Genomic DNA, 13,392 nt, shown 5'->3' with positions numbered 1-13,392 from the left:
TTAAACAATTAATCGCTTGTTTTTTTATATATATATATATATATATATATATATATATATATATATATATATATATATAAACATTGTATGTGCGTGTGTGTTTCCATGTATATATTTATATTAATATAACTGATATTATATATAAAAATATTCTAAAAGTATGAACATTTTTTTAAATATGTGTGTGTGTATTTATATATGCATGTGTGTGTGAGTATTTATATATTTCATATGCATGTGCATTTATTTATATATACATATACACAGAACACACATATTATGTAAGCAAAATCTTTTATTTTGGATGCGATTAATCACAATTAATTGTTTACCAGCCCTAATGTTTTTATATACTATTAAAGTATTTATTAATATCTTGAATTAGTTATATAGGTTTGATGTAATTTTATTACATTTTTATGTATTATAATGTAATTATGTATATTATTATGTAATTATGTATAATTATATATATTATATTAACGTTTCAATTAACAAAAATGGTTTTAGTTAATAACAACACTGCTCCAGTATGAACTAGTTTTGGGATCTAAGTTCCAATTAAATTACGTTTTTGTCTTCTTCCTTTCAAAGTGCTCATTCAAGTGCGTGCTAAACTGTTTTAATAGCCTCATGTGTTGCCTTACAACCTCACAAACCTACAATTACAGGTTTAGCAATTAGCTGTGAATGTTCTGTTTAACACATAATCAACACTCATTTGGGGGAAGGGTGCTTGCAATGCAATAAATACACACTATAATATGGGAACAATTGATTGTAACATTCAAGTTTAAGAAAAAAAACAATCAAGCCATTTAGCAGATGATTCTTTTTCAGAATGACTTACAAAAGTAAGAATCATTCATCATCTCTCGTAATTATATCAGCAGCTACATAGATTTGAGATATGGCTCATTTCACATAAGTATGCATACTGAATCTCAGTCTCTCCATCAAAGCAACCAAGCAGTACTGTCTGAATGTCTTCATTCTGCATAAATTGAGAGTAATTATTTGCATGACTGCAATTCCAACGCAATTAACCTTGAGCATCATATAAGAGGAGTTGCTGACTGCTGGGAAATATGGGGAAAAAGGCTCACTGTGATTCGATTATATCTAGAGACTTATACTTTTAACAATGTCGCTTTCACATTCAACAGCTGTCAGGCAGAGAAAATGGAATATGCTCTTCAAATTAAGTATGCTAATTCATTCATCTGACTTAACAATAATCATAAGAAAGGAAAGAAAAGTTAATTAGTTGAATTAGTATATATGTTATCAGCTGGGTCTTATATTGGCCTCTATTCCCTGGACTTTTGTCTCAAATGAATGATTACCAAAGTAGCCTGGAGTGCACCATAAAAGAATAGAATGGGGGTCAGGAAGAGAAACAGATTCTTTAAAATAAGGCACTTGAACTAATCTAGATGTGTTTGAGGTTCTCTTAATTGGGTGTATGTGTTAGTGTCATGTGTGCAGTGAGGGTAGCAGGCGTCTGTGATTAGATTGTGCTGTGATCCATCAGATGGACTGACAGGTTGGTAATGGCCTATATTCTCCTCTCAACCCTCTCGTGGCACCAGAACGGCAGACTCTGACACCAGAACGGCAGCTTGGCATCATTTGACCCAATATCTTTAATATCAATTTCCCTATCTGTATTCTCTATTGCTCACTTCTTAAAAAAAAAAAAAAAAAAAAAAAAAATATATATATATATATATATATATATATATATATATATATATATATATATATATATATATATATATATATATATATATATATATATGCTAAAATTCCTGCAAAAAACATTTTTATTATTATCTTATTACTGTTTCTGTGGAAAATACACTACAAATTTTTGATAAGAAGAAAAAAAACTAAATTTTGTTCAGATATGGCATACATTGTGTTGCATTCATACTGTTACAAAATATTTGTATTTAAAATAATTGCTTTTATTTTAAACTTTCTATTCATCGAAGAATACAGAAAAATGTATTGCTGTTCCTATAAAATATTAAACAGCATAACTACCAACATCATTGATAATAATGGGAAACATTAGTAATATCTCTACATCAGGTATAATTGACAAAAAATAGAGAATTATATTATTTCCTAAGGCAAAAATATATAAATGATTAATCTTAATGTGAAAATAATTGGGATTAAATTTTTTATTTTATAAAAAAATAAATATATTAGTTTTTACACACATGGCACTGGGTCTTTGAGACCCTAACCATAAATAAAATCAGACAGGAAAGAATAACTGTTTTGTATTCAGTCAATTTCCAAACAGAAAGGCTTTGGGAAAATCTTTTTACAGCAACAATGTACTAATCAATACAGTGCAGTAACTTACCAAGCACTAAATCAGCTTGAATGTATTCCACAACACAATCACACACACACACACACACACACACACTAAACTAAACGCCTCACTGAGGTTCATTAAGCTGATTTCCTTTGAGGGCTGGCCTACATTTGTCTGAGAAGCTCCAACTTCTTCACTATGATCAAAAAGACAGATAACTGTCAGAGCCGGAGAGATCAGGACATTTGAACAATAGCGCCGCCCCCTACCAGCCCTGAATTGTTACGCTTGCTTTCCTAACCTCTGCCCTTTTTCTTCAGGCTCACGTAATGCTGAAAGGCCTGTGCCATCTCTAGCGCGCTATATCATCCAGTGTTCATAAGTGTGTGCGTCTCCCTAGGTTAAAGGTGCTATTCTGTCAGGTCACGGAGATCAAACTTAGTTGATGGGACTTTAATTAGCATGAAATGGGCATTTCGTCTCTAGTTCTGACAGTTCTTCCCCTCTGAAGAGACTTTTCAGGAGTCTCCCACTAAGCGTAAAGTTGTTTGCTTAAGAAGTGGGGCTGTTTGTGTTGAAATTATTTGATTAAACTGCCAAAAGTTCTTTAGAAATGGCATCTTTCACTTTGTGGCTCATAATTGGTCTCGTTTAGCATGTACTGCTTTAATCAACTCATTTGTCCCGTTGGTTTATTTAAACTAGTCAAGGACACGGCTATGTGCAATTTGCTCTAATGCTCTCTAAAATGGTAAGTTTTGTTTATAATGCGACAAAAAATAATAAATCAGGCCAAGCACATTTGTACACAAACTTTTGTGAAAGAATTATGGTTTTGACGCACAAAGCACACACATAGAGAGCTCATTACTCTCGGGGCGAAAGGTAAGAGTTTTTTTACAGGGCAGTTTGAGTTATGACCCTAAAAACCCCTGGCAACATCTGGACTCCATATTATGGACCAAGCAGTACCGGACACGATCACCGTTTAGGCATTGTAATGAGGTCATCATTTCAACAGAACAGCTATATGAGTCCAAATAATGCAAAAACATGGTGAACAATATTAGCGCTTTATGTATGGAGAAATTTCATCTGCACAATTAATTGAAAAATAATTACTATTGCTACAGTGATTCAAATTATATGCACCACCAGTCAAAGGGATTGAAATAATACATAAAATAGGGTTTTTAAAAAAGTCTATGCTCACAAAGGCTGTATTTATTTGATGGAAAAAAAACTGTAAGTGTTCTAGTTTCCCATTGAGAAGATATCGTCTTAATCGTGTAGTTCTGTCAGAAACAGAATAAAACGATACTTGTTTTAGATGAAATTAATCAGATTTGGAGGGTGTCCTGCTACATTATGAGGACCAACAAATATAGTAATATGTCTCCACAAATACAGCGATATCAGTGAATTTTGCTGCCGTGGGGACAGTTTTAGATCTCCATGAGGAAACATAAAGTACACATCGTATAAAAATGAAATGTTTTGGAGATCTAAAAAAGAAGAAAGTTTTGTGTGAGGGGTAGGATAAGGTTAAGTGGATAGATAATACAGTTTGGACAGTAGAAAAACCATTATGCCTATGGAATGTTCCCACAAAAAATGGAAATCACTATGTGTGTGTGTGTATGTGTGGGTTTGTTGTGTATGTGTCAAATATGTCATGGATGAAAGGCTGTGTTTGCACACGTGCTGGAGGTTAAAATGAAAATTAGCTGAAAAGAATCAAAGAGCACACATGTACGATTCTCTGAAGGAGCCACAAGGAAGAGAGAGAAAGAGGTGGCTGACATTTACAGGGCACTGCCATCTGTATGGTAATTGCTACTCTCTGGTAAAGTTTGATCACACATGAATTTTCTCTCTCACTGCTACAGTACACATATTACCACATTTTGCACCTGACCCAGAACAGATGGCACCCCCCCCCCTCTCTCCTCTTGCCCCCCTGGAGACAATGCCCATCCAGTGAGGGGCATTTTTAAAGCTGGCATCCTTTTGTTTGGGTGGCAACTCTGCATGTTGTGTGGATTAAAACATTTCTGACGGTGCTGGTTGATAAGAATCAGACATGTTGTTGTGACTTTGGCTTTTGGTGTAAATCCTGTCTTTAGTCTGTCTACAGTTTTCCATATGCTGTCCATCCTGTGACTCCACAACAAGTGCTGGTCCCCTCATACAGCAGAGGCTTGATTGACAGGCCGACACTGAAATGTTCCACAGCCCAGCTAATCTGTTGAATACTACTGGCGTGTGAACATTCCAGAGGAGACATTTTTGAGGTGTGGGCTTTTGAAAATGTCATTATCCTATATATATATATATATATATATATATATATATATATATATATATATATATATATATATATATATATATATATATATATATATATATATATATATATATATATATGTATATATATGTGTGTGTGTGTGTGTGTGTGTGTTTATGGCGTTGTGGCATTACCTTGATGGTCCCTTCTGACTGAACTTCATAACTTCTTTTGAGGCTGATTCAAATATAGACACATTTTTAACCATACCATAAACAAACATACACTCATATAGTATGAAGCTCTTGTCTCCAAGTTTATTATAGGACAACATGTCTGAGACCAGTACATATCATTCAGACAGCAATAATTAGTGTTATTATTAATGTCTGAGCAGGGGAAAAGAAAGAAATATGAGAGACATATGTGACACATAACACTGAGGGAGAATACAGGTAAATTTCAATTACCTGTATAATTTTTTTAATTTATTTATGCATTGTAACATTTTTTTTTGCACAGTTGCAATTGTGAAGTATTATTAAGATAATTGGAGAATATTTTCTACCTCGAAATTTCACGTTACTTGCCATTATGTATTTAATTTTTATATTGATTCTGAATAAAAAATAATTCATTAATAAAAAATTTCAGCTGTAAAACTGCAATGCAGATTACAATTCCATGTTTGTAAAGTATAGAGGAGATATTTAGCTATTTAAAGCCATATTGTTTAAGGGCTTAAACATCAAAAATTTGAAATTCAATGACAAATGTTTAGAAAGTCCCGTATCTTTGAAAATTTTTGGTTTGAAAAATCTAATAACATACGTAGTGTTGTACAGTGGCCAGTTCTATCAGTGTACACATGGTGGTGTGTTATTGTCTTGGCTCCAGGCTTTGTTTTTGTTTTTTTCCATAACCAGGCAGGATAAGCCATCGGCCAGATGGCACAGTGGGGTCCCATGGTTACCTCATCCTGGGGACCAAACATCGCAGACACGCACACATCTACAACACAGACTGTTATGTAACCAGTCAGTCTAGACGGTCCAGTTTATAATCGCAGGTCTCTCTCTCTCTCTCTATGTGCTCGGCCAGACCTTGTTTCTCCTGTATTGCAGCAGTATAATTCTTATTCTGTCTGTTTATTCTGAACCAGAGAAAATGGTTCATTGTGACACATTGGTGGGCGGGTCTTAAGTCAGCTTTCAGGCCATGTGACTGAAGTTAGTAAACACAAGCCCGCTCCTCGGTCCAACAGGATATTAGACGCACAGGTCACGATAGCTTCGGCACAAAAGACGCCCCCCTTTCCCGCCATTTGCACGTACACGTACACACGCATGCACAAATAGAATAAAACACGCTCGCACTTGAAGTCTGCCACGCTGCAGCTGCTCCAGTTTCCATGGTAACGTGCAGAACAATGAGGTAAGAAGCTGCGGGGGCCAGTCTGAGTGTGCGCTGCACACGCTTTCATATCCACTCGCGCTGAGAGTGTGTGTGCCAGGGTTTGTTTTTGTGTATGAGTGCCTGAAAGTGCATGTGGATGTGCCCTGCCGATTTCTAAATCAACTGAAAGAGAGAGAGAGAGTGAATAACGAGGGAGATACTCGTTCTCCTTTGTCAGAGAGGGCTTGGTCAACCAGATCTTTCTTCATAGCGAGGCAGATGGAGGGAGAATGGCTTGACGAATGAAAAACAGGAAAGGTTGAAAAGAAAATTTGGGGTAAAAAGTCCAAAACATGCTGCAATTATGAGGTTTGTTCAAAACAGGAGCCACTTTAAGTATGCAGATATTAGATTTGCTTGAAGTATCTAAAATTAAAGTCAGTTTTGACTTTATGTTCAGGTAATAAAAAAACAGGGGAAACACTATATTTGTCCAGTTATTTATCCTTGCAATGAGTGACAGGTATTTTTATTTGACAGTATGATTTAACTATGGGTTTTTGCTTTCAAAGTCATAACTTACATCCCCTTGAAAGTCATAACTTGGTAAGTCGTTTCAGGGCTGTTTGAGATGTGGATGTTGCCGCCCACAGAGGGACTTCAAGCATGTCTGAAATGTAGTTCAGCGTTTGGTTTCTCAATTCCTGACAGGACTCAAACGGCACTAGCGGCGATACAGAAGCACTCATCTTTTGACAAGCTCTTTTGTTTTCAAAATGTCTATTTATTTTTTCAAAATGAGGTATTTCAAAGTGCTGAGTTGCAGCACTAAAATGTACATTATAGAAAAGGAGAAAAAAAACAACACTTTTTTTCCCCACTGACCCAGTTCTATGAACCCAATACTTACAAATATATAAACAAAGAAAGAGAAAGACAGCAAAGAAAAGAAGCCTTATAAATGGAGATAGAAAGAATTTTCTGTACAAAAGAAATGAAGGTAGAAAAAAGGATAAAAACAAGATAAAGTGATATCTACTCGGAACTCATTTTCATACGAAAATATAAGTATCAAATTTAGTATGTATCAGAAGCACACTAAAGCATAAATGTAGGAATTAGTAAAGCGTGTCATAGAGAGATTATAAGACAAAAAAAGAATCCAAAAACAAAACAATGTGTCCTTATATTACAAAAATCCTCACAAATTGAGGTCTTACAGTACTTGTTAAAGGTATATAAACTTCCAGTCTAGTTATTGGCAGCTTTTGACATCTTTATAAAAACCAAAAGACGATAATCGTATACAAAAACAAGGCAGACTGAGTGTACGTTTTTTTTAAAATCTAATCTATTTACAAAAGTGTCTGACATCAAGGTGCGCAGAGGTACATCCATGAGATTCAGCACCGGTGAGGTGTGAGAGATTATAGCCATTCGAAGTGTCTCGTGTCATTTGTTTAGTGTCCGTTTTGCAGGAAGAGCGTGAACACAAAGTTCGTCGACCCAATCATGTTTTGCAGACAAGCTGTGTTTCTGAGAGTCTTGCCATTGAGGAGAAGTTGAGTTTACCCAACTTCATTGTAGCGTGATTGGGGTGACAAAGTAAACCTGAAACATTCTTGACGTCAAAAAATGTGCAAAAAAGTGTCAGCAGTGAGTGTCCCTAGAATGTATTTTAGGCCTTTAGCCTTAACGCTCTGTTGTTCGTCATTTGACGTCGAACATTAGCTATGAGGTTTACGGCCAATGAGGGTTAAGGGTTAACGAGTCCTGGCCTGCTCGAGCCTGCGGAGGAGCTGTTGTCGTCGGGCCTGTAGTCTGTCTTTTTCCTGCTGGAGTTGGAACTCTTGGGCCTCCAGGGAGCTGACGTACTCGGTGGCCTTCTTCAGGATGACCACCTTCGCCGCCTTGTCGTTGTGCGCCAGCTCGGGCACCTGGTCGCGCAGAGTGAGGAAGCTAGAGCGCAGGTCGTTGCGCCGCTGACGCTCTAGGATGTTGTGGTTTCGCCGGCGTTCGCTGTCCTCGGAATCTGAGCATCGTGGGCTGCTGGAGTCGCTCTTCCTCATTCGCTGGCTTGGTACGCCGTTAGTAGGGGAGTTCGGGGAAGAGTTCTGGTTCCTGCCAGTGCGTAGAGTTATAGTGCTGTTGTCAATTCTGAGTTTCTTGCTTGGAGGGGCGCTGGGTACGTCTTGCTGGTCGGAGTAAGGGGATGGGGCTGCGTAGTTATGCTGCTGCTGGTGGATGGAGGCCGCTGCTGTCCTCTTCAGAATGAGCTCCTGTGGCGCTTTGCTCACCCCGGATCCCAGCCTCCCTCCTGCAGACACTTGAGGGTTAGAGGCGGCAGACAGACCAGTGCTGGTTATCTTGCTGGTGATGGAACGCCTTTTTTCCACCGTGACGACATCGATCTCCTCCTCCTCCTCCTCTTCTTCTTCTTCTTCGTCGTCTTCATCATCATCGTCATCATCATCATCTTCTTCTCCTTCGTCATCCTCATCATCTAAAGGGAGAAAATTAGATTTAGGTTAGCAGGTTTGTTGTGCAACAATTCCTCTAGCGGTGCACAGGTATGAACAAGTGCACATAAAGGAAACATGCCTATGTTTTCTCTGGGTGTGTGCTGGAGTTAATGTCTTTGTGTGGGCAGATGAGACAATTGCTCAATGCAACCATCCGAACATGCTCTGTCAAACACAGGAGCAGGATTCTCCCCAGACTGGACCACCTTAGATTTGACTTTCTACTTGAACACACACCCTCTATTTACGGCGCCTAATGAAGGGGTTTGCGAGCACATGAGCATTTCGTCATGTCATATTTTCTTACAAAAGCTGTTTTGCTGTCAAGTTAGACATTTTGGTGCTTTCTCAACTGGTGACACATTTCAAGTTAAGCTTAGATGGCAAGACGGCCTCAGTGTGACGCCCGAGAGCTATGTTTATGAGATAATGGACGTGATTATCAGCTAAGCCACACATGAAGACTGTTTGGCATTTACTGGAGCCCACAGCCTCTCACTTCAAAAGCTCCCTACAGGAAACCGTCTGCCAGCGTTAAGGAGAGACCAAACGGGGCAATTTAGTCTCCAACAGAATGTAGACTGTCAGCGCGTTCTCCTTTTCCACTGGTTTGCCGCGAAAAGGGATAACAGCACGGGCGGGAAAAACTAGCGTTGTAATCGTGTGGTCCAATTATTCGCGGGCTTTGCCGAGTAACACTGATCTGATGGCGTCTTAAGCCGCTGCCCTGGAGGGGCGCCAAGCAGACAGCTGGAGGAAAGGCTTCGCTTGTTCAAAGCCGTCACCCTGTAAAGAGAGATGACCCATCATCTCTTTTTTCCCCCTTCCTCGTCTTTTTTTCTTGTGATTATCATTCACTGCACCTCTCTGGAAGATGCTCGGCTTGCCAAGCTCAACCCACTGGGTAGAAAGAAGAGGGGGGGCGGGTTTGTCTTTCTCGTGGATGCACGCGCATGCCTCCTTTTTCACATGCTGGTGCCCAGTGCCAGCTCTTATTCTCTCACCCACGTGTGATTGTCATTTGGGATTTGCATTTGAAACAAGTTCTCATTTCGAAGGGAAGCGACTTATTGGGGGGCACTGAATTTAGGGGCTTGGCTTTTATGCAATCTGCCCTCGCTCACACCCCCCCCCTCCCAAACATCTGAGCCTTTGGTTTTACACAATCAGGAGCTCTCAATTTATAAATAAAAATAGCAATTTTAAAAATAACATTTATATTTCCAAATAATCTTGAACCGCAATGCTGTGAGCTTATAAATTCTCAAATTAGATTGTAATTCCATGCTTTAAGCCAGATTAATGGAGGGCAGATAAGGACATGTTTTCCTGTGTAATGGCTCAGTGACGTTATTCTCTGCATTAAATCTTTAACCAGGAGGTATTCGGCCAGAGGGCTCAACAGCATGGACAATATCAAATAGTACTGCCATCTACTGGGTATGCAGACAAGAGTATTACATAAACTCCTCTTTGCCGCCCACTACTACTACTACTACTACTACTGAGTGTATGTTTGTGTATGTGTGTGTGTGTGTGTTTGTGTGACCAGCAGTCTGGAATGTCACACACTAATCCGATTCAGGGCCTGTCATATGATCTTCAACAATTACCCCAATGACCGCTCACAAACTAGGCCAAACTATAGACTGCCAAACTACTTAGCATCGTCATCATCATCATCATCATCATCATCAATAAAAAATGTAAATTATTTTACTTAATTATGAAATTTACATATTTATATTTGTGTGTGTGTATATATATGTGTATGTATAATATATGCACACATCTAATATTATTTATATACGACTGGGAAATAAGGGGGAAAAATAATTCTTGACATGTATTCGCTGACAGTTTCTAGGAAACACTTAACTTAACAAGTACACATGAACAGCATGTCAGGAGACACTTACCAGAGTCACTTGGTGTCTCGTCTGCGCTGACTGGAGGCAAGTGTTGGCTCCTCAACTGTGTCATACTTTGGCTGCTGCTGTGGCTGCTGCTGCTGCTCCCGTTTCTTTTGTTGACTGGATAAGGGAAAACCACGGTGGGGTCCACACACTCCGGTATAGAGTGGCTCATTTCGGGTGTCTTGACTGTTGTGTCTTTTCCGGCTTCGGGAGCGGTAGGAGCAGAGACGGCTTTCCCGAGTTTCTCATTCACCACCCGCTCCAATTTCTCACGTGCTGAGAAGCCACTCCACATGCAGTCCTGAATGATAATGGAATTGTCTGTAGTATCCAATACTGAACCAAAGAGGTCCCCGTCTGATGCTCCCCAAATGTCATCTTCTGGTAAGAACAGAAGCTCGGAAGCCCAGTCCAACGGGTCCGTTAATCCAAAGCCCATCAGTGAGCAATCCCCTGCCACAGCACCCAGCTCCCCTGGGTCCCCTGGAAGCGCTGCTCGGCTCGGGGACAGAGGAGGAGTGGGCAGCAGCTCGAATTTCTTCCAGATGTCCTCACCAGGCGGTGCAGCGTCTGGTCTGCAGAAGTAGAAGTCATCCTCGTCCGGGTAGAAACAAGGCTGCAAGGAGTCAAACTCCAAATCAGAGTTCATGGTTTTAGCTGGCATTCTCCCTGTGAAAGACACAAACCGATGTCAGAATCACCATACTTTTAAAATAAAAGCTTTTGTCCCAACAAAGACACTGAGAGGTAAAAACAAAAAAAACATTATTAATGACTCTAATTCTGATGTCTTTTAAATGTCATCTCACTGTGCAGTGTGATATTAGTAATATTTATCATAATACTCTTAAATAAACTGTGAATGGTAAATGCATTGTAAAAAAACCTTTCAACAAAACAGTCTAGATGTTTGTAATAACTATGACAATAATACTTATTATTACAAAATATTTTAATTATAAATAAAAATGTACAAAACTATTGCCATAAAGACATCTGTAAGTAATTAAAAATACTAACATTTTGTTGTAATACTGTTCCAAGCCACAGATGTCTTTGAAGTGTCCTCTCTACATTGTTTATTGTGATAGCGTTCGTTAAACTCACTTAAACTTTGGACTGTAATTATAGGACAAGTCACAAACTCCTTCAATAGCAAGTCGAACAGACAAGCAGATAGTTTAGAAATATTCTTGGCGTGAATGAAACGGCTATTTTAACTGACGCGGAAAGACGTGAGCGTCCTACCTCTGAGTGCGTTTTCTTGTCCCTTCTTTATCGCAGTCACTGTGCCCCCGTTTGGAGTCGCACATCTACCGCGGCGACTGAAGACTGTTCTGCGCTTCTGTGTTTGAGGCTGTGAAGTATTATTCTCGCTGCTAGCGTTTAGAAAAGAAGAGACGTGGCTCCTCCTCCAGTGGGCGGGGCGCGGGCGAGGTATGTTCTGTGTGATTTTCTTTGGTAAAAGCATCAGTTTGCGCTAAGGTGTTTAATTTGCCTATAACGAAGGCTTGGATCACTCAACAAAAAAAAGAAAAGAAAAGAAAAGAAAAAAACATCATGTTCTAAACAAAAAAGAGAGACTTTTTAAATGGTACGGAAAAGGAGATGCTGGGCAGAATGGCAGATCTCAGTCTACTTTCATTGTGTGGGAAAAACAATTAAAGTAAACGTTCGTATCAAACGAGTCCGTTCGATATTCATCTAAACGTATTTTGTGTTCAACAAAATAAGTTGTACGCGTTTGGAACGCCACGACGGTGAATCAATGATGGTTGAATTTTCAGATTGTCTCTTTAAGAGGAGTAGAGTTTAGTTTGACGTCTGAAATGTGCTTTGGTGGGATTTTGTCATTTGCTTTATTCAGAATATGAACGCATTTGCGGGCTATAAGCGTTCAAAGAGGATGGAGCGTGTTGTGAATGGATCAGAGCGACTCAGCAGCATCTCATTGTTCAGGTCAGTGAGGTAACGGACGAGCCGCATAACATCATCGGCGTCGACTCACTTCTGCCGCCGTGTGGACACGAGCTGAACACTCCTAGCGCCTTCTGTGTTTACATTTAAAGGGCGTGCTCACCCGAGGTTTTATACGAGACTGTGTTCATTTACTTATACGTTTGGGATTGTATGATTGGGTGGGTGTAATGGGCGTTGTAGGGGGGAAATGCTGTTTTGTAATTGTTCACCGCCAATTATTAATTCCTAATCATTTTTCTTCTAGGTCACAGGTAATAGGGGAGATAGTTGTCACTTTTAAGTGAGTATTTCTCTTGAGTTTATCTTGCTGTTTTACCTTGAAGACTTTGGGACTTTGCCATGAGCATTATTATTTTTACTGACCCGACATATCTGGGGGAAAAGACCCAAGCGCATTGGTTACAATCATCAAATACAGATAGACAAAACATAATTGTCATATGTTTATCATGTTGAAATGATAAGAAACCTGTTGTCCTAATGACATTTATATAACATGTTATTGTAATATAGTCTTACGGTAGTAGACTCTTGGAGTCAAAGATGTGTTAAAGTGTTCTTAGTGTTCATTCATTGATGTAAATGTTAAGCTGAAATTATAGCATGAAACAAATAGCAATTTAAGCATATTGTTTCTTCTACTGGATGTATTTTAAAGTCAATTTAGAACTTTTCCTCAAAGACCTAAAAAATGAGTTAAAATCATCCGTATATAGATCATTATATTATTAATCCTCTTTGTAAGCTTTGTTTGCAAAAATTTTCCAATGTTTCTTTTAACTGAATGCTTGAAACCAACATATAAAAATGTGCAATACATGTGCATTTAGTCTAGACTAAATCCTCTTGTTATTTAGATATAACCCTCGTGACCACTTTCCAGCGTGACATCTAGCCTCAACCTCCCTTATTATACTTGAAGAAGTTTGCTTTTCTTGTGAAAACATTTTGTTGTGG

The 13,392-nt window shown here is 38.8% G+C and overlaps 1 protein-coding gene across 1 annotated transcript; it reads right to left on the bottom strand.

The window, feature by feature from the left end:
- Positions 1-6,780: 6,780 nt before the first annotated feature.
- mycn (MYCN proto-oncogene, bHLH transcription factor) lies at positions 6,781-11,837 on the bottom strand. Its single transcript, XM_043220608.1, has 3 exons — positions 11,704-11,837; positions 10,459-11,124; positions 6,781-8,520 (listed from the first exon to the last, which is right to left on the bottom strand). Exons 2-3 carry the CDS (start codon positions 11,117-11,119, stop codon positions 7,781-7,783), a joined length of 1,401 nt encoding a protein of 466 aa, XP_043076543.1. The 5' UTR covers positions 11,120-11,124; positions 11,704-11,837; the 3' UTR covers positions 6,781-7,780.
- Between the last annotated feature and the right edge of the window lie 1,555 nt (positions 11,838-13,392).

This window comes from Puntigrus tetrazona, chromosome 20 (genome assembly GCF_018831695.1).
Source record: "Puntigrus tetrazona isolate hp1 chromosome 20, ASM1883169v1, whole genome shotgun sequence".
NCBI lineage: Eukaryota > Metazoa > Chordata > Actinopteri > Cypriniformes > Cyprinidae > Puntigrus > Puntigrus tetrazona.
This window is presented reverse-complemented; position numbering and strand designations above follow the sequence as displayed.

Bases quoted from the DNA above. Each gene is read 5' to 3' on its own strand.
- mycn (XM_043220608.1), bottom strand. From the start codon at position 11,119: ATGCCAGCTAAAACCATGAACTCTGATTTGGAGTTTGACTCCTTGCAG. The intron at 8,521-10,458 runs GTAAGTGTCTCC...TTCTCCCTTTAG, and splicing joins CGAGACACCAAGTGACTCTG to ATGATGAGGATGACGAAGGA.